The sequence below is a fragment of the Orbicella franksi genome, chromosome 1 (assembly GCF_964199315.1).
Source record: "Orbicella franksi chromosome 1, jaOrbFran1.1, whole genome shotgun sequence".
NCBI lineage: Eukaryota > Metazoa > Cnidaria > Anthozoa > Scleractinia > Merulinidae > Orbicella > Orbicella franksi.
Window position 1 is genome coordinate 35,750,888 of NC_138145.1, and position 18,401 is coordinate 35,769,288.

The 18,401-nt window shown below is 38.3% G+C and overlaps 1 protein-coding gene and 2 pseudogenes across 2 annotated transcripts in view; 2 read left to right on the top strand and 1 right to left on the bottom strand.

Moving 5' to 3' along the window:
* Positions 1–18,401, bottom strand: part of LOC145479967 (uncharacterized) — a 331,443-nt pseudogene that overhangs the window by 106,035 nt on the left and 207,007 nt on the right. The window lies entirely within an intron of this gene.
* LOC145480619 (uncharacterized) lies at positions 434–3,155 on the top strand (annotated as a pseudogene).
* On the top strand, positions 6,518–16,409 carry LOC145480145 (uncharacterized). The gene is made up of 6 exons (XM_081458602.1): positions 6,518–6,631; positions 7,518–8,126; positions 8,311–8,522; positions 8,797–8,837; positions 9,005–9,101; positions 15,703–16,409. The coding sequence occupies exons 1-6, from the start codon at positions 6,518–6,520 to the stop codon at positions 15,881–15,883; spliced, it is 1,254 nt and encodes a 417-aa protein (XP_081314728.1). The 3' UTR covers positions 15,884–16,409.

The window sequence follows — 18,401 nt, forward strand, 5'->3', positions numbered from 1 at the left end:
AAACGCTAGAAGATTGCGAAAATTTGCTCGCAATATTTTCTCTTTTTTTACAGTCTATATCTTTCCATGTCTTTCATTTTCAACAGTACTAGTAGTCTCAATTATCATGAACTGTGGACAGCTGCAAGCGCGATATAATTAAAGCAAAACAGGACGACACGCTTTTTCATTTAGTAAAAAAATCCAATTTTACAAATTGGAGTTATGACTTCATCCAATTTTGGCAGCCTTTGGAATGTTGATCATCCAGTTATTTCCAATGTAGTCCTCAAACATTACTTTAACTCCCAGCCTCCTTAAGATATAAATTCATTATCCGTTTTCAGTGCCAGTGCACAGGAATTCTGGTCAACCAACACAAGAAACCGCTAGTCAACCAACACAAGAAACTGCTGGTCAACCAACACAAGAAACCGCGATCTCCAATGAAAGGATGATTTACATCTTATCTGGTATTGCCTTCATTCTGTTGCTGGTGCCATGTTTCATTCTAGGTTTCTGGTGCTACAGACGGTCCCGTCACAAGCGAATAAAAAGGTTATTCACTGTTGTTGTTATTACGTACTTAAGATGGAACATAAAAAGAAATTCGTTGGTTATTGCAAAACTGGGACAATTAACAGAAGAGATTCTGAATGTTATAGCATTTTACAGCTAAATGCTGTATCTATAAGTTAATTACAGCTGGTTCCACTCTTAGCAGGTGCTGTTTTGACACGTAATGGAGACCTTGCCTCTTTGTTGCTTAAATGTATTCACCTGATAGCAAAGAAAACCTTACTATTATAAATTGACCCTATATATAACATATCCATACCACAAGACAAACATAGCTTAACCTTGAAATGTGATTTTCAGACAAGAAATCGGAAGTGAAATGATTTGGCAGAATGACGGGAGGTGCAGTGGCCCATTGGTTAGTTGGGGAGCAGTGGGGGAAAAAGAGAGAGAGAAAAAAGAGAGGAGTGTGGTATGGGAAAGCTAGAGAACAATCGCTCACTCCTCGCACCAAACCCCTCTCTACTTCTTTCGCTGGTCATTTTTCATGCTGCACCCCAGCACCCCAAGTAACTACCCAAGCGCGTTGGACCCGGGATCTGCTTGGGGTCCATGTTGGTACGTTGGCTGGGGTCACTGTGTTGTGTTCCTGAATAAGAAATCTATTTAACAAATAGATTCCATGTTGCTGTGCATCTGTTCAGTAATAGGTCACAGATGACGTCAAAATGTGGTAAGAACAAAAAAGTGCCACACGAGGCGATAGCCGAGTGTGTCACTGATGTTCTTACCACATTTTGACGTCTTCTGTGATCTATTACTGAACAGACACAAGGCAACATGGAATCTATTTGTTTCATATAATAACGAAACAAACTACAGCAGATAAAGCTTTTTTTAATTCAAAATCTTTCAACATAACTCGAAAGCCGGCCTTTGCCCACTTTTTAGCGAACACGAAAAAAGCCGTTTGACGTAATCTATTGTCTATACAAATTGAAGCAATCTCATTGGTTGCTATGCGTAGCAAAGAATTTTGATTGGTCCAGGAAAATCATGCCATTGTCAAACTTGACTCGAGCGTCGCTTCTCGTGGAATGAAAACTTACAGCAAAAACAGAATTGAACTGTGAAATCTACATATCTTAAAGAAATTGCTGGATAAGTCAAGTCAGGTTTTGTCATCAGAGCAGCCCTGTGAGTTGAAAAGCTTGGATGTTGCTTCAAATATTGCAGCAGTTGAAAAACTACACTCGGAAAACTTGCGGTTGCGGTCAACCTGGAGGCCATTCGATTCGAGTTCTGAATGAAAGGAACGTTAGTGATGGTGGAAATTTGTGTCCTCTGTGGTTGGTGATTCTCAAATTAGTGTGAAATAGTGTTGGAGACACCTTTTAGCTGCGATACAGTTGGCCGTGAGCTGTAGTGAGCTGTACTTTGCTCGCTGCTGTGCCCTGAAACGGACCGGAACATTCGCATCGGAAAGCAAGGTTATGTGTTTATTTTCACTGATTTTAAGAAGTGGTTTTGATGTTTCATTCCAGACAATCACTGTGTCAACGATTATTTTGAGAGTGAGAAAAGTTTAATGTTTTAAATAAATTAATCTCATAAACATTTTGTTTATTGGTTTTGTAAATTTGAGATAAAGCAATGGTTCTCGGCTTACCAAGGCCAATTTTGTGTTTGGTGTAGTCTCGCTCGACTGCTCGAGTATTTTTTCTGAGTCATTTTCTAAAACAGAAACAGCTTTATCTTTCTTTGTAAGGAAAAATCTTTCTTCCTGCTAGACTATGCTTCTGGTACCTGTTCAATGCCTGGACAAGACTTTCTTGTACCTTATCTTGTGCCCAGTCATGTAAAATATTATCTTAATTCTCAAAACTTTCTGCCATTTTAAAACACAGAGGGAAAAACTTTGAAATGATGAAGTCAATCGTGCGTCTGTCCTCTAATAGATCATAGGCGAGAACCAATCAAAATGCGAGAATAACTTGGGTTATTATATAATTGTGAATCTCTCCAGCTTAGGATATCAGTTTAAAATGGATGATGCCAAAGTGCCAGGTCAACCTGAGGAAATGTGGGAGGTAGCCTGCAATGAACTAGCATGTTATCTAGAGGAAATAACAATAACTGTCGCTCAAAAGCCGGGATAGCTTTGATGGTGTATGCTTAACTGCGGTCTTTACCATTGGAGAACTTGGTATCCAATTTGGAACTTATTGGCAGACTGCAGAATGGCTGAGTTCAACGCTAAGCTCTAAGACATTCATCTTTTAAGCAGCAAGATTTAAGTAAAATAATAGCCTACTGCACTATACTACTTGATAACAACTCTTTTTGTGCTTAAACTATTTTCCCATCGTTCCACAGATCAGCTCGTTCGGCTCGCAAAATTATCCCGTTTGACAGGTGGGAACTTCTTCCCGAGCAAATAGAACATAAGGAAGAGCTGGGTCGAGGAGCGTTTGGTGTGGTTTACAAAGCAACTCTTAAGAGACGAGTTGGAATAGAAGTGTTTGACACTGAAAAAACACTGAAGCCCGAGGAGCCATGCCAGGTGGTTGCTGTTAAAGAACTGCAAGGTAATTGCAATCATCATGCAAAATCATGTATAAAAGGGCGAATTGTTACACAACTTGCTAATTGGGTAGGTCCAGTGTCTTTAAAATACACCCGAAAGAGATTTTTAAAATGCACAGTGATATGCAAATACTTATGCGTCAGTCAATTCCAGCAGTACCCAACCCCCGCCCCCCTCCATCCCACACACACACACCTGGGCAAGTGCAGGGCATTTGCTCACGTTGTCAGTCCCGGGGGTGGGGCATTCGTAATTTTATCGCGGCCAGGAGGGCTGGGCATTTGCATACCCCGGGGCGACCCCTGGGCATTTGACACACATGTTTTCGAAAGTGCCATGGATGAGTTCATCGGGAAAGACGAGGCGTTTTTCGAACAATGGCTTGTCCATCAGAGACTAGAGAAACTTGTAGATGTTTTTATAGGTGTGTTTTCTCAATTTTAGATATATTTTCTACATTACTTGTAAGCATATAAATATAAGCGACAAGGTGAACTATATTTTGTTGATCACAAAACAATCACTGATGTGAGCACGACTATTTCGCATTCAAAACTAGCCTAGCAGTTTTTAAATTCATGAAAGTGGAGTTAAAATACTTAAGGTTTGCGAATTCAAATGATGCGATCTTCAAGACAGATCTTGCGAGCTTAAAATGCAATGCATCATCATTTAAAATGTCTTGATTCTTCATAGAAAAGGTAGCCTGTGAATACAGGTGCCTATCATCGCTCGTGGCTGTGGGAATGTCGGCCACAATCCCAGCGTTGTTTTATAATATTATAGTGAATTTTCCAAAAGCTTCCTGACTGTTGCATTGTTAAAAGGCTTTGAAATAGGTTTTAGAGCAGTACAAATTCATGTACTGTTGTCCTTGAAGTCTTACCGTTGCATAAAAACAGTTGAACGTTTTATTCATTGATTAATAATATATAGATTTAGGCCAGCCTAAAAGTGTAGCTCGTGGGCCGGGTTGTTCAGAGCCCGATTAAGCTAACCCAGGAAGAGGTAGAATTTTGATTTGTATTTTGTAACTTTGCGGTGAGGTTTTCTGTATATTGTTTGGCGTTCTGTTTTGAGTTTTAATAATCACCATATACACAAAACAAAGCAGCAAAAAACATTTGTATTGAAGAAAAAGTTACTATTCGGTTAACTTTTAATCCTGGGTTAGCGTTAACCGGCTTCCGAACAATCCTGCCCTGTTTTCAACAAGTGAGCCCTCAATCCAATCGAAAACCAGCACTTGGTCAGCAGTTAACTTAAGAAAAAGGTGACCTCATTGAGCTGTAAACTTAAGCCCGTGATATGGTCACGTGATACTGGTCAGTGGATACCTCGTTTTGACAGGTGTCAATTGATCATAACATGGATGTCTAATATTAAAGAAGTACGCGGTAAACTAAGGCTGCATTCTCTGTCAACCTATTTTTTGGAGTATGGATGCCATGTTGTGCGATTCTGTCGCCGTCACCATTGTGCATACGCACCCACGAGCAATACTGCTAGCCATGATAACCATGAGAAAATCAACTCATGCTCCGCTTGGCGACATTTCAGGCCGCCGGAGCTCCGCTAAAAAAACTGCAGAGGTGTTGGAAGGTGATGATTCCCTCTTTCTTCCTCCCCACGACGGGGCATTTAGACAGCTTATGTGTATGCTTATGTGTATGCTTATTTAGACAGCTTATGTGTCCCCACCCAAAAATGCTAATGCCCGGGGGTTAGCCTGGGGGGTTGGGGGGCGCGATGGGCAGTGGTGGAATTGACAGACGCATTAACCCTTTTCAGATCGGTGGCATTTGGTCTTTTGCAATCAGATCACAAGTTGTATCTTCCCAGTCTTAAGCTTGAGGTGACATTACGAATGACACAACTGAGCCATTTCCCTTTATAGTGTGGATACAATTAAAACAAATCAGCCATAAAATGTTGTTTTCATGTCCCATTATCCCTGTATTGGACAGCAGGTAGTCCTGAGCATGAAACGCAATTGAATTTTCTGTCGAAATGTACTCAGACTGTGACTGAAGCAAAGCCTAATAGATGGCTGATTGATTTTTGAATCTGGTTTTAAAATTTATATTCGTAGCAAATAGGAATTTAACTACATCATTTGTGTTTAGATGATCCAAGCAAAGAACAAAAAGAAGAGTTCTTGCAGGAAATAGAACAGATGAAGCTGTTGGGTGCACACCAGAATATTGTATCCCTGGTTGGTTGTTGCACTTTGCAGGAGCACAAGTTCCTGGTGATAGAGTACGTTCCGTTTGGTGATCTGTTGCAGTGGTTACGACGCAGGAGGCAATCGGTAAGATGTTTCCCAAAGGAATATTTGAATAATTTGATGTTGCCCCAAGTGTTTGGTAGTAATGTATTTTACAGTAACCCCGTTTTAAAGGACAGTGAGAGTGATTTCAGGAGATAGTTTGTGCTAATTATATGTGGCTTTTGCCAATCTATCAAAGCTCACAGTTTAACATGAAGCTATAGGATTTTCAATGGCTAGATGTCTCCCAAGTAGGCTGTGTTGGGTTCTAAATATAACAAAATTTCCAGTCAATAAAAAAAAGTACTTTTCAGCCCTTGTCTTGAAACTTAATTGCCTCCATGTTTAGACCAACCTCGCTGCCAGATAATTTATGACCTAATTGTGTTCATTGTACTCTAGATCAATGGAAACCAAGGTACTGGGGGTAACGAGGAGAAGAAATGTTACGAAGACAAGGAAAAATTTAATGCTCAAAAAGAAGTGAGTGAATGTGACTAAGTAGGTGCCTAAGTAGGTGCCTTACATTATGTATGTATGCTTTCGGTGCAACCTTGTTGAGCTGCGTCGTTGCTGTACTTTGCGACGGCGATTAGCCGCGACATTTATTATTATTATTATTATTAAACCCTGCTCTGACGGCAGATATGTCAGTTTGAACTTCAAGAATGTGAGTGGTGTGATGAAGTGGCGACTAAAAGTTCTGAGGCCTTTAACTCCACCAGTATGTAACATGAGGGATAGGGAATGTTGTATAGTGTATCTTGTGTATCTGCAATCAAATATCTAAGGCTTAAAAGGAAATATTCTGTCAATTGATATGTCACATGGCTGACTGCTAGGGTGTATTGATTGGTGAGGAGGGGGTTAGTAGGAGAATTGGTGGTGGGTTGGATGAAGGAAGGGAGGAAGGAAGGGAGGAAGGAAGGAAGGGAGGGAGGAAGGGAGGGAGGGAGGAAGGGAGGGAGGGAGGGAGAGAGAGAGAGGGAGGGAGGGAGGGATGAAGGAAGGAAGGAAGGAAAGAGGGAAGGAAAGAAGGAATGGGGGAAGGACGAAGGGACGGACAAATGATTGAATGGATTAAATGAACGAACAAAGGAATGGGCGAGTGAATGAATGAAAATATCAATATGAATTACATTATGTAAGATATTTAACTTATAATGCATATTTATCAGGGAGAAGGAGACTTTCTGGATGAAAATCGGGCCTTAGCTATTTCTGGCGGTTTCCAAGTTAACAAAGAAATCGCCATAACCTCTGGACAGCTTTCTCAGGTACATGTAAGAAATAGCTTGAATACTACTTTAGAATATATTATCATCAATCTCGATATAATGCTGTAAGCAAAGAGTCTCTTCAAATTTGTTTTTGGAAAAATACTTTGGTCCTGACGTCAAAGTTTCAATAGGAAAGTTTGAAGGAGTATTTCATTCTGCGTGAAAAGAAAAGTTGACAGATGTAAGAAAAATATTAAAACGTGATCAGTTTAATGCATTTAAATAGCAGGATGGAGGTATGGATGGCAGATATGGACTAGAGCGTTTAGATGCTACTTTAAAGTCATCAACCCTTTTCGCTGAGAATCTTGCTGAAGTAAGTAATTGAAAAGCGAAAGTGTTCCTTTTTTAATGTTTATTTCCATGGCAGTTTTAGCTCTTAAAACTACATTTTGGGAAGATTATAACACGGAATTGTTATTTGGTATCTACAAACGTAACATACATGTAAGGTAATAAAACTTCAATGTTTATTTCATTGGTGGTCATGTGCCAAATGTGGTGAGATTAGTTATGTCAACATAGCCAAACTGGCAGTAAAAATCAAAAGCATTAGATATCTTCTAAAAGGTATGATGATGTATTAAAATGCTAAAGCTAGAGCAGTAGTGGAAGAAATGTAAAAAACCAACACTGAAACCAAAATTAAACCGAGAAAAAATGTCACAATTTGGGCATTGTAACCTGTCAAAACAATTGTATAGCAAGCCCAACTTCGACATATTACTACAAATGTTTTCTAATCAATAGAAGAAAAACTCACAAAGTTTAGTGTTTTTATTGCGCTGCATTAGGTTTGAAATAAGCGCGGCAAATCATTTATAAGCGCTTAGTTTACTATCATTACTTGTTAGGTTATATTCTTTTTCCTGCCTTTATTCAGGAAAGAAGTAATGATTTATTGGATCAGGAAAACGTCGAACTGATGCCGATACCATCGACATCACAGGAAAACAGCAATGCTGCTGCCATATTGATATCAAGTGAAGATATAGGTGACGATGATGACGATGATGATGACGAGGGCGAGGAAGAGGAAGAAAACAGCAACTATTTACTGGATCAGCAAAGCATGGAACTGCTGCCGATGCTATCGACATCACAGAGAGACAGCAACCCTTCCACCATATTGATATCAACCGAAATTATTGATGATGACGATGACAAAGAAGAAGATACTCTGGATCTCGAAAAAATGGAACTGCTGCCGATGTCAGCGACATCACAGGGAAACAGCGATGCTTCCGCAATACTGATATCAATTGAGAATATTGATGATGATGACGACGAAGAGGAAGAAAACAGTAGCAATTTTCTGGAACAGAAAAAAATAGAAGTGCTACCAATGCCATCGACATCACTGGGGAACAGCAACGATTCCGCCATGTTGATATCAACCGAAAATACTGATTATGATGATGACGACGAAGAAACAGACAGCTTTACTACTCAAAAGCTGTTTTCCTTTGCTTGGCAAATAGCAAAGGGAATGGTAGGTATTAATATAACTACCTAGAAATCAGATAAAGTATAACAATACTTTGTAGTAGTGACACTGAATATCTGACTAGCAAAAAAAGAAAAAATTATGTCTTGTGGATAAAGTACCATAATCAGCTATAATCCTTATTTCTAGCAATAAATTCTTGCTCTTTAATTCTTACATGATTTTTTAGAATCATCTCGCAGAGAAAGGCTTCATTCATCGTGACCTTGCAGCTCGTAATATTCTGGTTGGCAGTGATAACCGAGTCAAAGTGTCGGACTTTGGGTTGATGAGACAAATCTACGAAGACGTGTACAGTGGAAGGAATACAAAGAAGCTTCCTCTGAAATGGATGGCCCCAGAATCAATTAATGACAGCATTTACACCATCAAGAGTGATGTGTAAGTCAATCTTTCTGTGTGACAGCAAAGCCTTCTTCTTAACCCTCAGATGCACACATGGAGAAGTACAACTTGTTCTTTCAAGGATTTAGTTTGTATCATCGAGTTATGATAGCGGGAAGTGTGAAGAGCAGGAAGGAAGCGTAGAAATTGTTCATGGGACACCTTGTCATTATAACACATGGACTGAAAAGAGAACTCCTTAAAATCTTAGTTGTGTTGAGTACATGTAATTACAAAACAGCACTTATTGATGTTTTATATTTTCATATAGCTGGTCCTTTGGCATAATTCTTTGGGAAATGGCCACCATGGGTAAGTTAAACATAAATTGTTATTTTTTTATATATATATACTAAATTCTTTTTTCCTTTAGTTCCGAAATTTAAATCATTACTTTCTTATGAGACAATAATGTGTGCTTCGTGTTTTCTCGGTTTGTTAACTTGCCATTTTATGACTTATTTTTGGATGCATTCCAGGAGGTGTCCCGTATCCCACATTAACCAATCGAGAGCTGTGTCGACTTTTGAAGACTGGTTATCGCATGGAAAGGCCTGACATGTGTTGTGATGAAGCGTAAGTGATTAAATTAGCTGGGTTTCAATTGTCTTTCTGGAATAGAACTGATACATGAGAACAAGCAACTATGTCAAGAGGCAACCATCCTAACAACTGTTAATGCTGCTGCTAACATTAGACAAGAGGCACATGTGAAGGCAACGAGTAGTGGTGAAGAACACATTCAATCTGCGGACACTCCAATTCGCTGTTATAAGAACAACCAATGTTATGGACCAGAAGATTATCACTTTCAGAAGCTTAAATTAAATTACCTGGAAGTACATGCATCAGTAACATGAACTATACACATCCAAATTTTCACAGGATTTGTCTAAACCCTTGCAATACTGTGATTTAGAAAATAGCCCAAAGAAAACGTGAACACTGATCGGTTTGAAATTGTGTTGCTATTAAACAATTAGATTATTCGCTCGAGATTTCCAGGGCTCAAAATAATTTTCAGACCATGACTGGTCATGTTGAGGCCAAAGTAATTTTGGCTCGGCGTTCTGATCCGTCAAGCCCTGATCCTTACCCTGACAACAGACGAGGCCAGAACTCTTCATCGGCAGTGTAACCGGGTTTCTTAAGAATAAACATTTTAGGTGAAACGAGAAAGCATCTTGACTGGAGTGCACGACTACAAAGATATTTTATGCTAATCACATGGCGTACTATACCATGATGCACCACGAACGATTATAATGCTCTTCTATGAAAAACGTGTCACGCAATGAGTTATGCGTGACAAAACGCTTGGTCACATCTCGTTTGAGATTGATCAAGATATTTAAAAAGAAATTGAGTAATGTTGGTCTAATTAAACCCACAAATATAATTTGTTTGTTCCAGTTGTTGCTAGGCTGTTTAAAAATTGGCTTAATACAAAGAAAAGCTTAAAATGTATCCAAAGATAGCCTTGGCAGGGCTCAGCAGCTCAATGAAGTGGCACGCTGTCAGTGGAATTCTTGCCATCTGCCAAAGAAAAAGTATTGAACGGATGCAATTATTATTAATGATGAAACTTAGAATTTTTTGATGGGTATATTTATTGAATTCCATGAGCTGTTTTGACGCCTTTGATGTTCTACAAAGTATTTATGTCCATCAAAACCGAAATGAAACCAAAGATGCATTAGCAGATCCTAATTTTGGGCTTCAGAAATAACTGGGAAAACAAATATGGCCGAAGAAGAAGTTTCTGTTTCCTAGATTCTCAACAAATCATCCTGTTACTACGAATACGGCTACAGTTACACAACAAGTTCTGGGAAGTTTCTTAATGATGTGACTAAAATTAAGTTGTAAAGTGTTAGAAGCCATAAAAAAATCTAAACTCTGTTGTAGTTTAGAGAGAGTTTTCGTTCACGAAGAACTAATGACCATCATTTGGTAGATTTTACCACTGATAGTGGGTAGATTTTGGTCAATTGTGCTAAGCAACGAGTTGAGAGTGTCTCAAATTTTATTCGTGAACAAAATAACTTTCCAGATACAGATACTGATAAGGCCTTCACTGGTCTTTCTTGTTGGTACATAATTATTTTTGTCCGTTTTGTAAAAGTAACTTTTATCGGTTGGTTCTAAATCAGAAACTAGGTTCGTGCTCAATGTCACATTTAAGACTTGATGGAAACAAAGCAGATGCAAAATGCGTGTTTTGATGTCCCGGAGTCCCATAGTGTCTAAGTTGGAAACAACTTGACAATTGAGTGAAAAGTTTCGTTTTGGCATCTTGTTTGTCGATTTTTGTGCAGTAAAAGTGAAAGAAACGACAAATATCTTGACATCTGTAGAGCATTACATTTGAAATAATTATGCCAACAAAGAGAGGTCCTCTGTGCAAAAGTGTGACAGTCAGGCAAATCTTAAGTATCATGAAAAGCTGAATCTGATCGGATTCCCTTTGCCGTACAGAAAACCTCTGCTGTTCGAAAGACTGAATAGTTTTGAATTCTGAATTGAAAACCTCTGCCTTTGTAACAAGTGAAAATGTTTTCAAACGGATAGCAGCAGTTGTTCGAACGGCTGAATATTTTTCTAAATGGATAACCCCAGCCGTTCGAATGGCATTCCTATTGATCTTGAACACATGACAAACAGCAAGCGAACAATTTTTAGCCGTTCCAACAGATACCTGTTGGTGTATCTTTTCATGTGAGAAGACATCATAAAAAAGAGATTCAAAATCTAAGATTTACAGTTGATGATTTGATTGTTTATTCAAGAATGAACAATGTGACTGACCATCTCAACATGACGTGACCAGTCAACATGACCGGCGAGTGAAGTTTTTGGCCGGTCAAGTCACCATTTTGGCCGGACATTGCCTTTGACCGGCCGTTATTTTCAGCCCCGGATTTCTATGCATGATAGTTGAATAATCTAATTGTTTCAGTATAAATCTATTAGTCGTTCAAAACTATACATAGTAAATCCTCTTCATAGACACTTAGAAACAGCTGTCATTGGAGCCTTCATGTCCTAATTGGGCCGGTGCCATGGTGTTTTCAGACCTTGAGCTATTTTTGGAATTACCGTTGGCACGAAAATGTGACATCATCAGCCACGCCTCATACCTGCCCCCAAGTTGAACCAATAAGATCTTCTTGCTGTACTGTTTAGTTATTCAAAATGGCAGACAAACTGAACTCGTTGTCCTTGGAATTTTCCGATACAAGTTCCTCTTTTCTTGATTCTTCTTCGGAATCAACTGTTTTGGAAAGCGAAGCTGAGGATAGTGACGAAGAAACAGCTGGGGCTGAATACAAAAGTTCTGATAGTCAATGGAGAAAAACACCAAAGACAAAAAGTAATGGTTAGAGTAAGCTTGCATCCAAAACAAAATCGCTAAATAAGCAAGAAATGGAAGAATTATCATTATGGGTTATTTCTGACGAAGAGGTTAAGAATGTGGAAAGTGAATTACGGCTTATCCACGAGTCTTAAAGTTCGCGATGAAGGAAATTTAACTTTTCCAAGAGAAAAGGTCATTTGATCCTTCAGACAAAGAAGCGTTGTAGTTGAATTTCCTTCCAATGTGAAAACTTTCTTTTGCTCCAAACAATTTGCATGGTTGCTGGCCACGTGATTGAAAACACTCTATACCATAGTTCTACTATTAATTAATTAAAATACTTACTTTGGCCATGTGTAGTAGCCAATGAAACCCCTGAATGATTTTATTAGCCAATCACAAAGGACAAAGACAATGCAAAGAACCAATCAAAACTCAAATGAATACATGTAGCCAACACGAAGTGCAAAAAAGTGTGTGCGGGTACACGTGAGTCACGTTGGTTTTGATTTCATCTTTGATATTTGGATGAAAAAGTGGTGCAAGGTGTTGAAACCAATGAGTGGGAAGGCTGTGTTTTCATCAATAAAACACACTGGGGCTAGTAATGACACAGGTTTCATAAAGGGTGGGACACCAGGCAAATTGACCGGCTGTAAGGATGAGTCTGCCCGTTGATATAAAACCACTCTATGCATATTAGTCTTGAAAACAAAGCCAGTTGTTGTAGAGGTCATAACAGACTGATAGTAATGTTATGTTATGAGTACATGTATCACAAAATAAAAATGAAAAGCAAAAGAAAAAAAATGTTAAGTTAATAAAGATGGTGAATTTTAAGCTCGGTAATGAAATGTGAAGGTGAATTAATCAACATCACATGAGCGTGGGACAAAGAAAAATTCTGAGTCCCCGACAGGAATCGAACCCATGACCTCCCAAACACCGGGTGGGCGTTCTGTCCACTGAGCTACAAGAACTCATGGAGAGCAAGGTCATTTTACTGAGTTCATATATGACAGGTGTCCTTTATACTGCTAGGATCAACGCTATCAAAGTCATCGTGAGTAGTGATAAGTTCCTAAAGATGGTGAATTTTAAGATCGGTAATGAAATGTGAAGGTGAATTAACCAACATGACACAAGCATGGGACAAAGAAAAATTCTGAGTCCCCGACAGGAATCGAACCCATGACCTCCCGAACACCGGGCAGGCGCTCTATCCACTGAGCCACAATGACTTTGATAGCGTTGATCCTAGCAGTATGCTGGACACCTGTCATATATGAACTCAGTTAAATGACCTTGCTCTCCATGAGTTCTCATAGCTCAGTGGATAGAGCGCCCGCCTGGTGTTCGGGAGGTCATGGGTTCGATCCCTGTCGGGGACTCAGAATTTTTCTGTCCCACGCTTGTGTCATGTTGATTAATTTACCTTCACAAAAAAATTGTTCCTACGGTCTTATTGAGATACTACAACATAATAAAATAATTATAATTAACCATGCCACGGGATAGTACTGGAGGGTAGTGGACTCGGAACAAACAACTGAGAGCCATGATCTTGAGTACAGTCCCAATAGGTAAGTATTTTATTAATGCAGTCATATATATGAAAAAGCTGGGATAATTCAAACATTACTGCTACTTTGTGGGCTTTTTTATACCAATTTCCAAAGAGTCCATTTGTCAAATTTGTTCAAAAAAGTAAATAAACTTTTCTGAAACTTGCTCAAGAATTCAAAAGACTTCCTCTCACAAACCAACAATTTCCAAAGATAAGAAAATGCTTCAGCTAAATTGTCAACTGAAAATACAAGATGCTCTCACCAAGCTGTTAGTTCTAGTTAATTCTTACTTTTGATACTAAACAATAGTTGGATGAGGTTTTTGTGATATCCAGAATATATTAATAATCAAGGCATGTTTTTGCTTCTTCACTGATGGCAAGCAACACAAAGTGTGGGACCTTGACATGATTACCCTTAGAAATCATGCGCTGCTGTCATACATGACGTGATTACCCGTGTCTTTGACATGATTATTGTATAATTTGCAGCTAGATGATGTCGCAGGTGCTCATTTCAAAAATTCACTGTATGCTTACGGCCAATCAGAAAAGAGATAGTGAGTTCAATGTATAATTAATTAGGTATTGTTTTCATGTACCTGTAATATCTACCATATTAGCCCAACATACTAAAATACTGGAATGGTTATGAGGCCTGGTAGAATAAAACAAAGGAGTTCTGCATTATACTTGAAGAATTTAATACACAGAAATGGAGCTGGGTAGCCTCATAAATAGGTTGAAACTTGTAGAAGTTGTGGTACTGGTTTGTACACATACATTAAAGATCCTTGACAAGAATTATAAATTTTAAGCTCTTTATTTAAGCTGAATAATTGCAATGCAAAAGGAACTGCATATAGTTTTTGAACTGGTGAAATACTGAGTAAGTTCTACCAAAATAGAGGCCGTAGCCAGCAATGAACCATGGAAATCTGGTCATAAATAACAGGCTGACATGATGGCTGGCCTTTAACTGACTGGCCCTTTTAGTCAAGGAATTTAACCCTTACGTTTTGATACCAGTGCATACAACTCCAGTTTAGGTCGCAGCATTTCATCAGCGTCGACTATTTTACCCTGCATCTTTAAATCTCTTTCACTCCTTTTTTATTGATTCTTGTATTGGCTAATTTTGAGGTAAGTTCTTTAAATATGCCGCCAACAATTTCATCACTTGTACATTTGCGGTTTAGTAACGTGGCAATAAGAACCCTTAAGTCAGTCTCTAAACTTTCTTTGTTTTTTATACAGTTCTGACACATGCCCAGAAACGTTGATTGATACTTGCGCAAGTTGTTGACAGCTCAGAATTGTCGGACTTCTTTGTCCACCGAATGCTAGATAGGATTGAGTTCTTCTCTCGGAAAAGTTAAATTTCCTTCATCGAGATTTTTAAGACCTGTGGATAAGCCATAATTCACTTTCCACATTCTTAGCCTCTTTATCAGAAAAAAAAAACACGCAATGATAATTCTTCCATTTGCTGCTTATTTAGTGATTTTGTTTTGGATGCAAGTTTACTCTTACCATTAATTTTTGCCTTTGGTGTTTTTCTCCGTTGATTATCAGAACTTTTGCATTCAGCCCCAGCTGTTTCTTACTCACCATCCTCAGCTTCGCTCTCCAAAACGCTTAATTCGAAAGAAAAATCAAGAAAAGAGGAACTTGTATCAGAAAATTCTGAGGACGATGAGTCCAGTACGTCCGCCATTTTAATAACTAAACAGTACAGCAAGAAGATTTTTATTGGTTCAACTTGAGGGCAGGTTGGAGGCGTGGCTGATGATGTCATATTTTTGCGCCAATAGAAATTCTAAAAATGACTCAAGGTGTGAAAACGCTGTAGCACCGGCCCAATTTGGAGATGAAGGCTCCGTGTGATATGCTCCTGTAAAAGCTAATAAATACTAATAATGAGAATTGGTCTAGTTATAAAATTTTGTTATAAACAACTAATCATTGACATAGCTTATCATAAGATATTTTTACTGATGATACATTGCTGGGCACGATCCAGGATGCAATTTGTCATGTTAATTTCTTTTTCACATTATTTTGGATCCCAATTAATTATTGAAAAATTTCGTTTGTTGTGCATCTTGCTCCTCCATGCACCTATACAATGTCGAGAAACTGATTTAGCATTGTAATATATTTCAAGTTAGCTTTGACAAATATTGTAGATTGATCGGTTTTGTTCCGCAATGCAGTTATTTAACTTTTTGTCATCTTTTAATCCATGATAGATATGAACTGATGTCTGAGTGCTGGAATGAAGATCCATCCTCTCGTCCCAGTTTCTCAGAGTTGATTGACCAACTGGAGGTGATCATGACGAGGAATGTACCATATTGTGACTTGAACAAGCATGATGAGTCACGCTCCTACTACAACCTGCCCGCTAAAGTTGATGAACACAGCGGATAAGAAAACGACAGAAAGTTCTAGAGGATAATGCACTATGGACGAGGACTTAAAACTTTAAGGCCATATTTAACTTTACAAAGGAAAAGAAAAATTACCACATAATTATGCATGTAATCCAGACTTCAATCCTAGAGAGATCAACTGGTAGTTGAGACAAACTCAGGAATTGTGCAGATAACCATCTTTTGTCAAATATTACAAACAAAACAAATATAAGCCTTGTCTCTGTCCACTTCTCAACTCATATCCATTCAATGTTGTCTTAAAATGCTGGTAATACATGAGATGTAATAATTTTTAGATAAAAAGAGAGAAAAAAAAACATCATTAAGAAGGAGGAGGCAGGAAAGATAGAAAGGTAGCTAGCCCTTGTTAGATCTTTTCTTGTCTCAATAGTTCTATCAAGGACAGTTATTTAAACATAAGCAAGTAAAGTTATGAAATAATTTGAAACATGTACCTATGCCTCGATGTGCTAGTTGTGTACGATGCTAGAAACTGAGCTTGGAAGCAGTATTGAAAATGGAGGTGCATTAATCATGTTAACATTGCTAGCTGCTGGTTGCCTAACCAGTTGGCTATTGACATTAGTAAAGAAAAAAAGCTTAATTTGAGACTGCTACATATCTTGTTGTAGCTAATTATCTGCCAATGTGCTGGTTTAAACTTAAATATATTAAAATATAAGTTAATGTTACCTGTGCTGAGTCTGACTTTATTTGTTTGTGGTTGTGGTTGCCATTGAATATGCGGGGACGGGTGTGAGGTCTAGAACCAAATGGATGCAGGAACTGGAATAACCGAGGACCATCGGAGGACATGGCTATAAACAGTGCAGAGCAGCTGGCATGAAGAGCAGTGAACTCACAGGTTAACAAACAGGGGGTAGACATGAGAAAGGACGCAGGAAAGGCAAAACAGACATCAGTAAACTACTTGTGAGGGCAACTGGTTCTCACTGGCTGGCAAAACTTTTTGAACTGAACTTTTTATAAGAAAAATGTTCCTGGACATGGTCAAAACAGACGGGCAGAAACGTCTTTACAGCCGGTCAATTGGCCTGGTGTCCCGCGTTTAATGAAACCCCTGTCATTACTTTGGTTTTGGTTTTATGATATTTGATATAAATCGACTCTATGCATATCAGTCTTGAAAACAAAGCCAGTTGTTATAGAGGTCATAACAGACTGATAGTAATGTTATATTATTAGTACATGTGTCACACAAAAATGAAAAGCAAAAAACAAAAACAAAAAAAACCTCTTCTTACAGTCTTATTGAGATGTTGCAACATAATAGCATAATTATAATTAAACATGCCAAGAGATAGTATTGGAGGCTAGTGGACTTGGAACAAACAACTGAGAGCCATGTTCTCCAGTACAGTCCCAATAGGTAAGTATTTTATTGATGCAGTTGTATAAATGAAAAAGCTGGGATAATTCAAACATTACTGCTACTTTGTGAGCTTTATTATACCAATTTCCAAAGAGTCCATTTGTCAAATTTGTTCCAAAAAGTAGATAAACTTTTCTGAAACTTGCTCAAGAATTCAAAAGACTTCTTCTCAAAATTCAACAATTTCCAAAGATAAGAAAATGCTTCAACTAAATTGTCAACTGAAGATACAAGATGCTGCCACCAAGCTGTTAGTTCTAGTTAATTCTTACTTTTGATACCAAACAATAATTGGATGAGGTTTTTGTGATATCTAGAATATACGAATAATCAAGGTGGAGGTAGGGGTTATCAGCCTCAGCTTTCAGCTGATAATCCTTACTGAGACCTTGATTACTTTGGCTATCACAAAAACTGAATCTAGTAATTGTTTTTTCCTACATAAGGCCATCCCCCTTTTTTTTTCATTTATTGTCGAATGCATTTTCTGATTTTGGGTCAGTCGGTCAGAAAAGGGAAAAAAAACAAAAATTAAATTGGAAAAGGAGTCTGGAGTTAGGAGGCCCGGTACCTCAGCATAATATCCATGGAGCCTGGAAACAACAAGGTGTGGTTATAAAGTCAACATGGCGGCAATGGAGGAAGGAAAAATCAACATCGTTGTTAAAGGGACACAGTCAGCTTTGGGACCGCGCTGACCTGGACACTAGTTTTCTCACTTTGAAAAGAAGCTAAAAGAGTTCACCTCAACCTGAAATCAAAGTTACGCATCGAGTACATCTAGAAATCCACCTCAATTTTCGCAGTGTTTCGCTAGATTTTCAATCTTTTACTGAAAAACATGTTTTTGAGTGTGCTTTTGCTCATCCTATGATATTATTTTATCATGTTTGGTTAAAAACAGTATGGATCGCATATCTGTTATATGCAAATTAGCTATGAAATGGTATCTAATGCACATGTGCACCAGCTGACTGTGTCCCTTTAAAATCAAACGAGAACAGGGAAAAAACTAAAAATCTGTAAGGCAAAAAATTGCTTATGTTTCAGATTAAAGTGACAATTGTTTGATATAATGTGCCACTGCCTTCTGCATAACTTTTTTATTTTTTTGAAAACA

What these genes read in the sequence shown, in the direction of transcription:
- LOC145480145 (XM_081458602.1), top strand. Translation starts at nt 6,518, where the DNA reads ATGCATATTTATCAGGGAGAAGGAGACTTTCTGGATGAAAATCGGGCC. An exon ending in CCTCTGGACAGCTTTCTCAG is followed by an intron (nt 6,632 to 7,517) that starts GTACATGTAAGA and finishes GCCTTTATTCAG; the next exon opens with GAAAGAAGTAATGATTTATT. An exon ending in TTGGGAAATGGCCACCATGG is followed by an intron (nt 8,838 to 9,004) that starts GTAAGTTAAACA and finishes GATGCATTCCAG; the next exon opens with GAGGTGTCCCGTATCCCACA.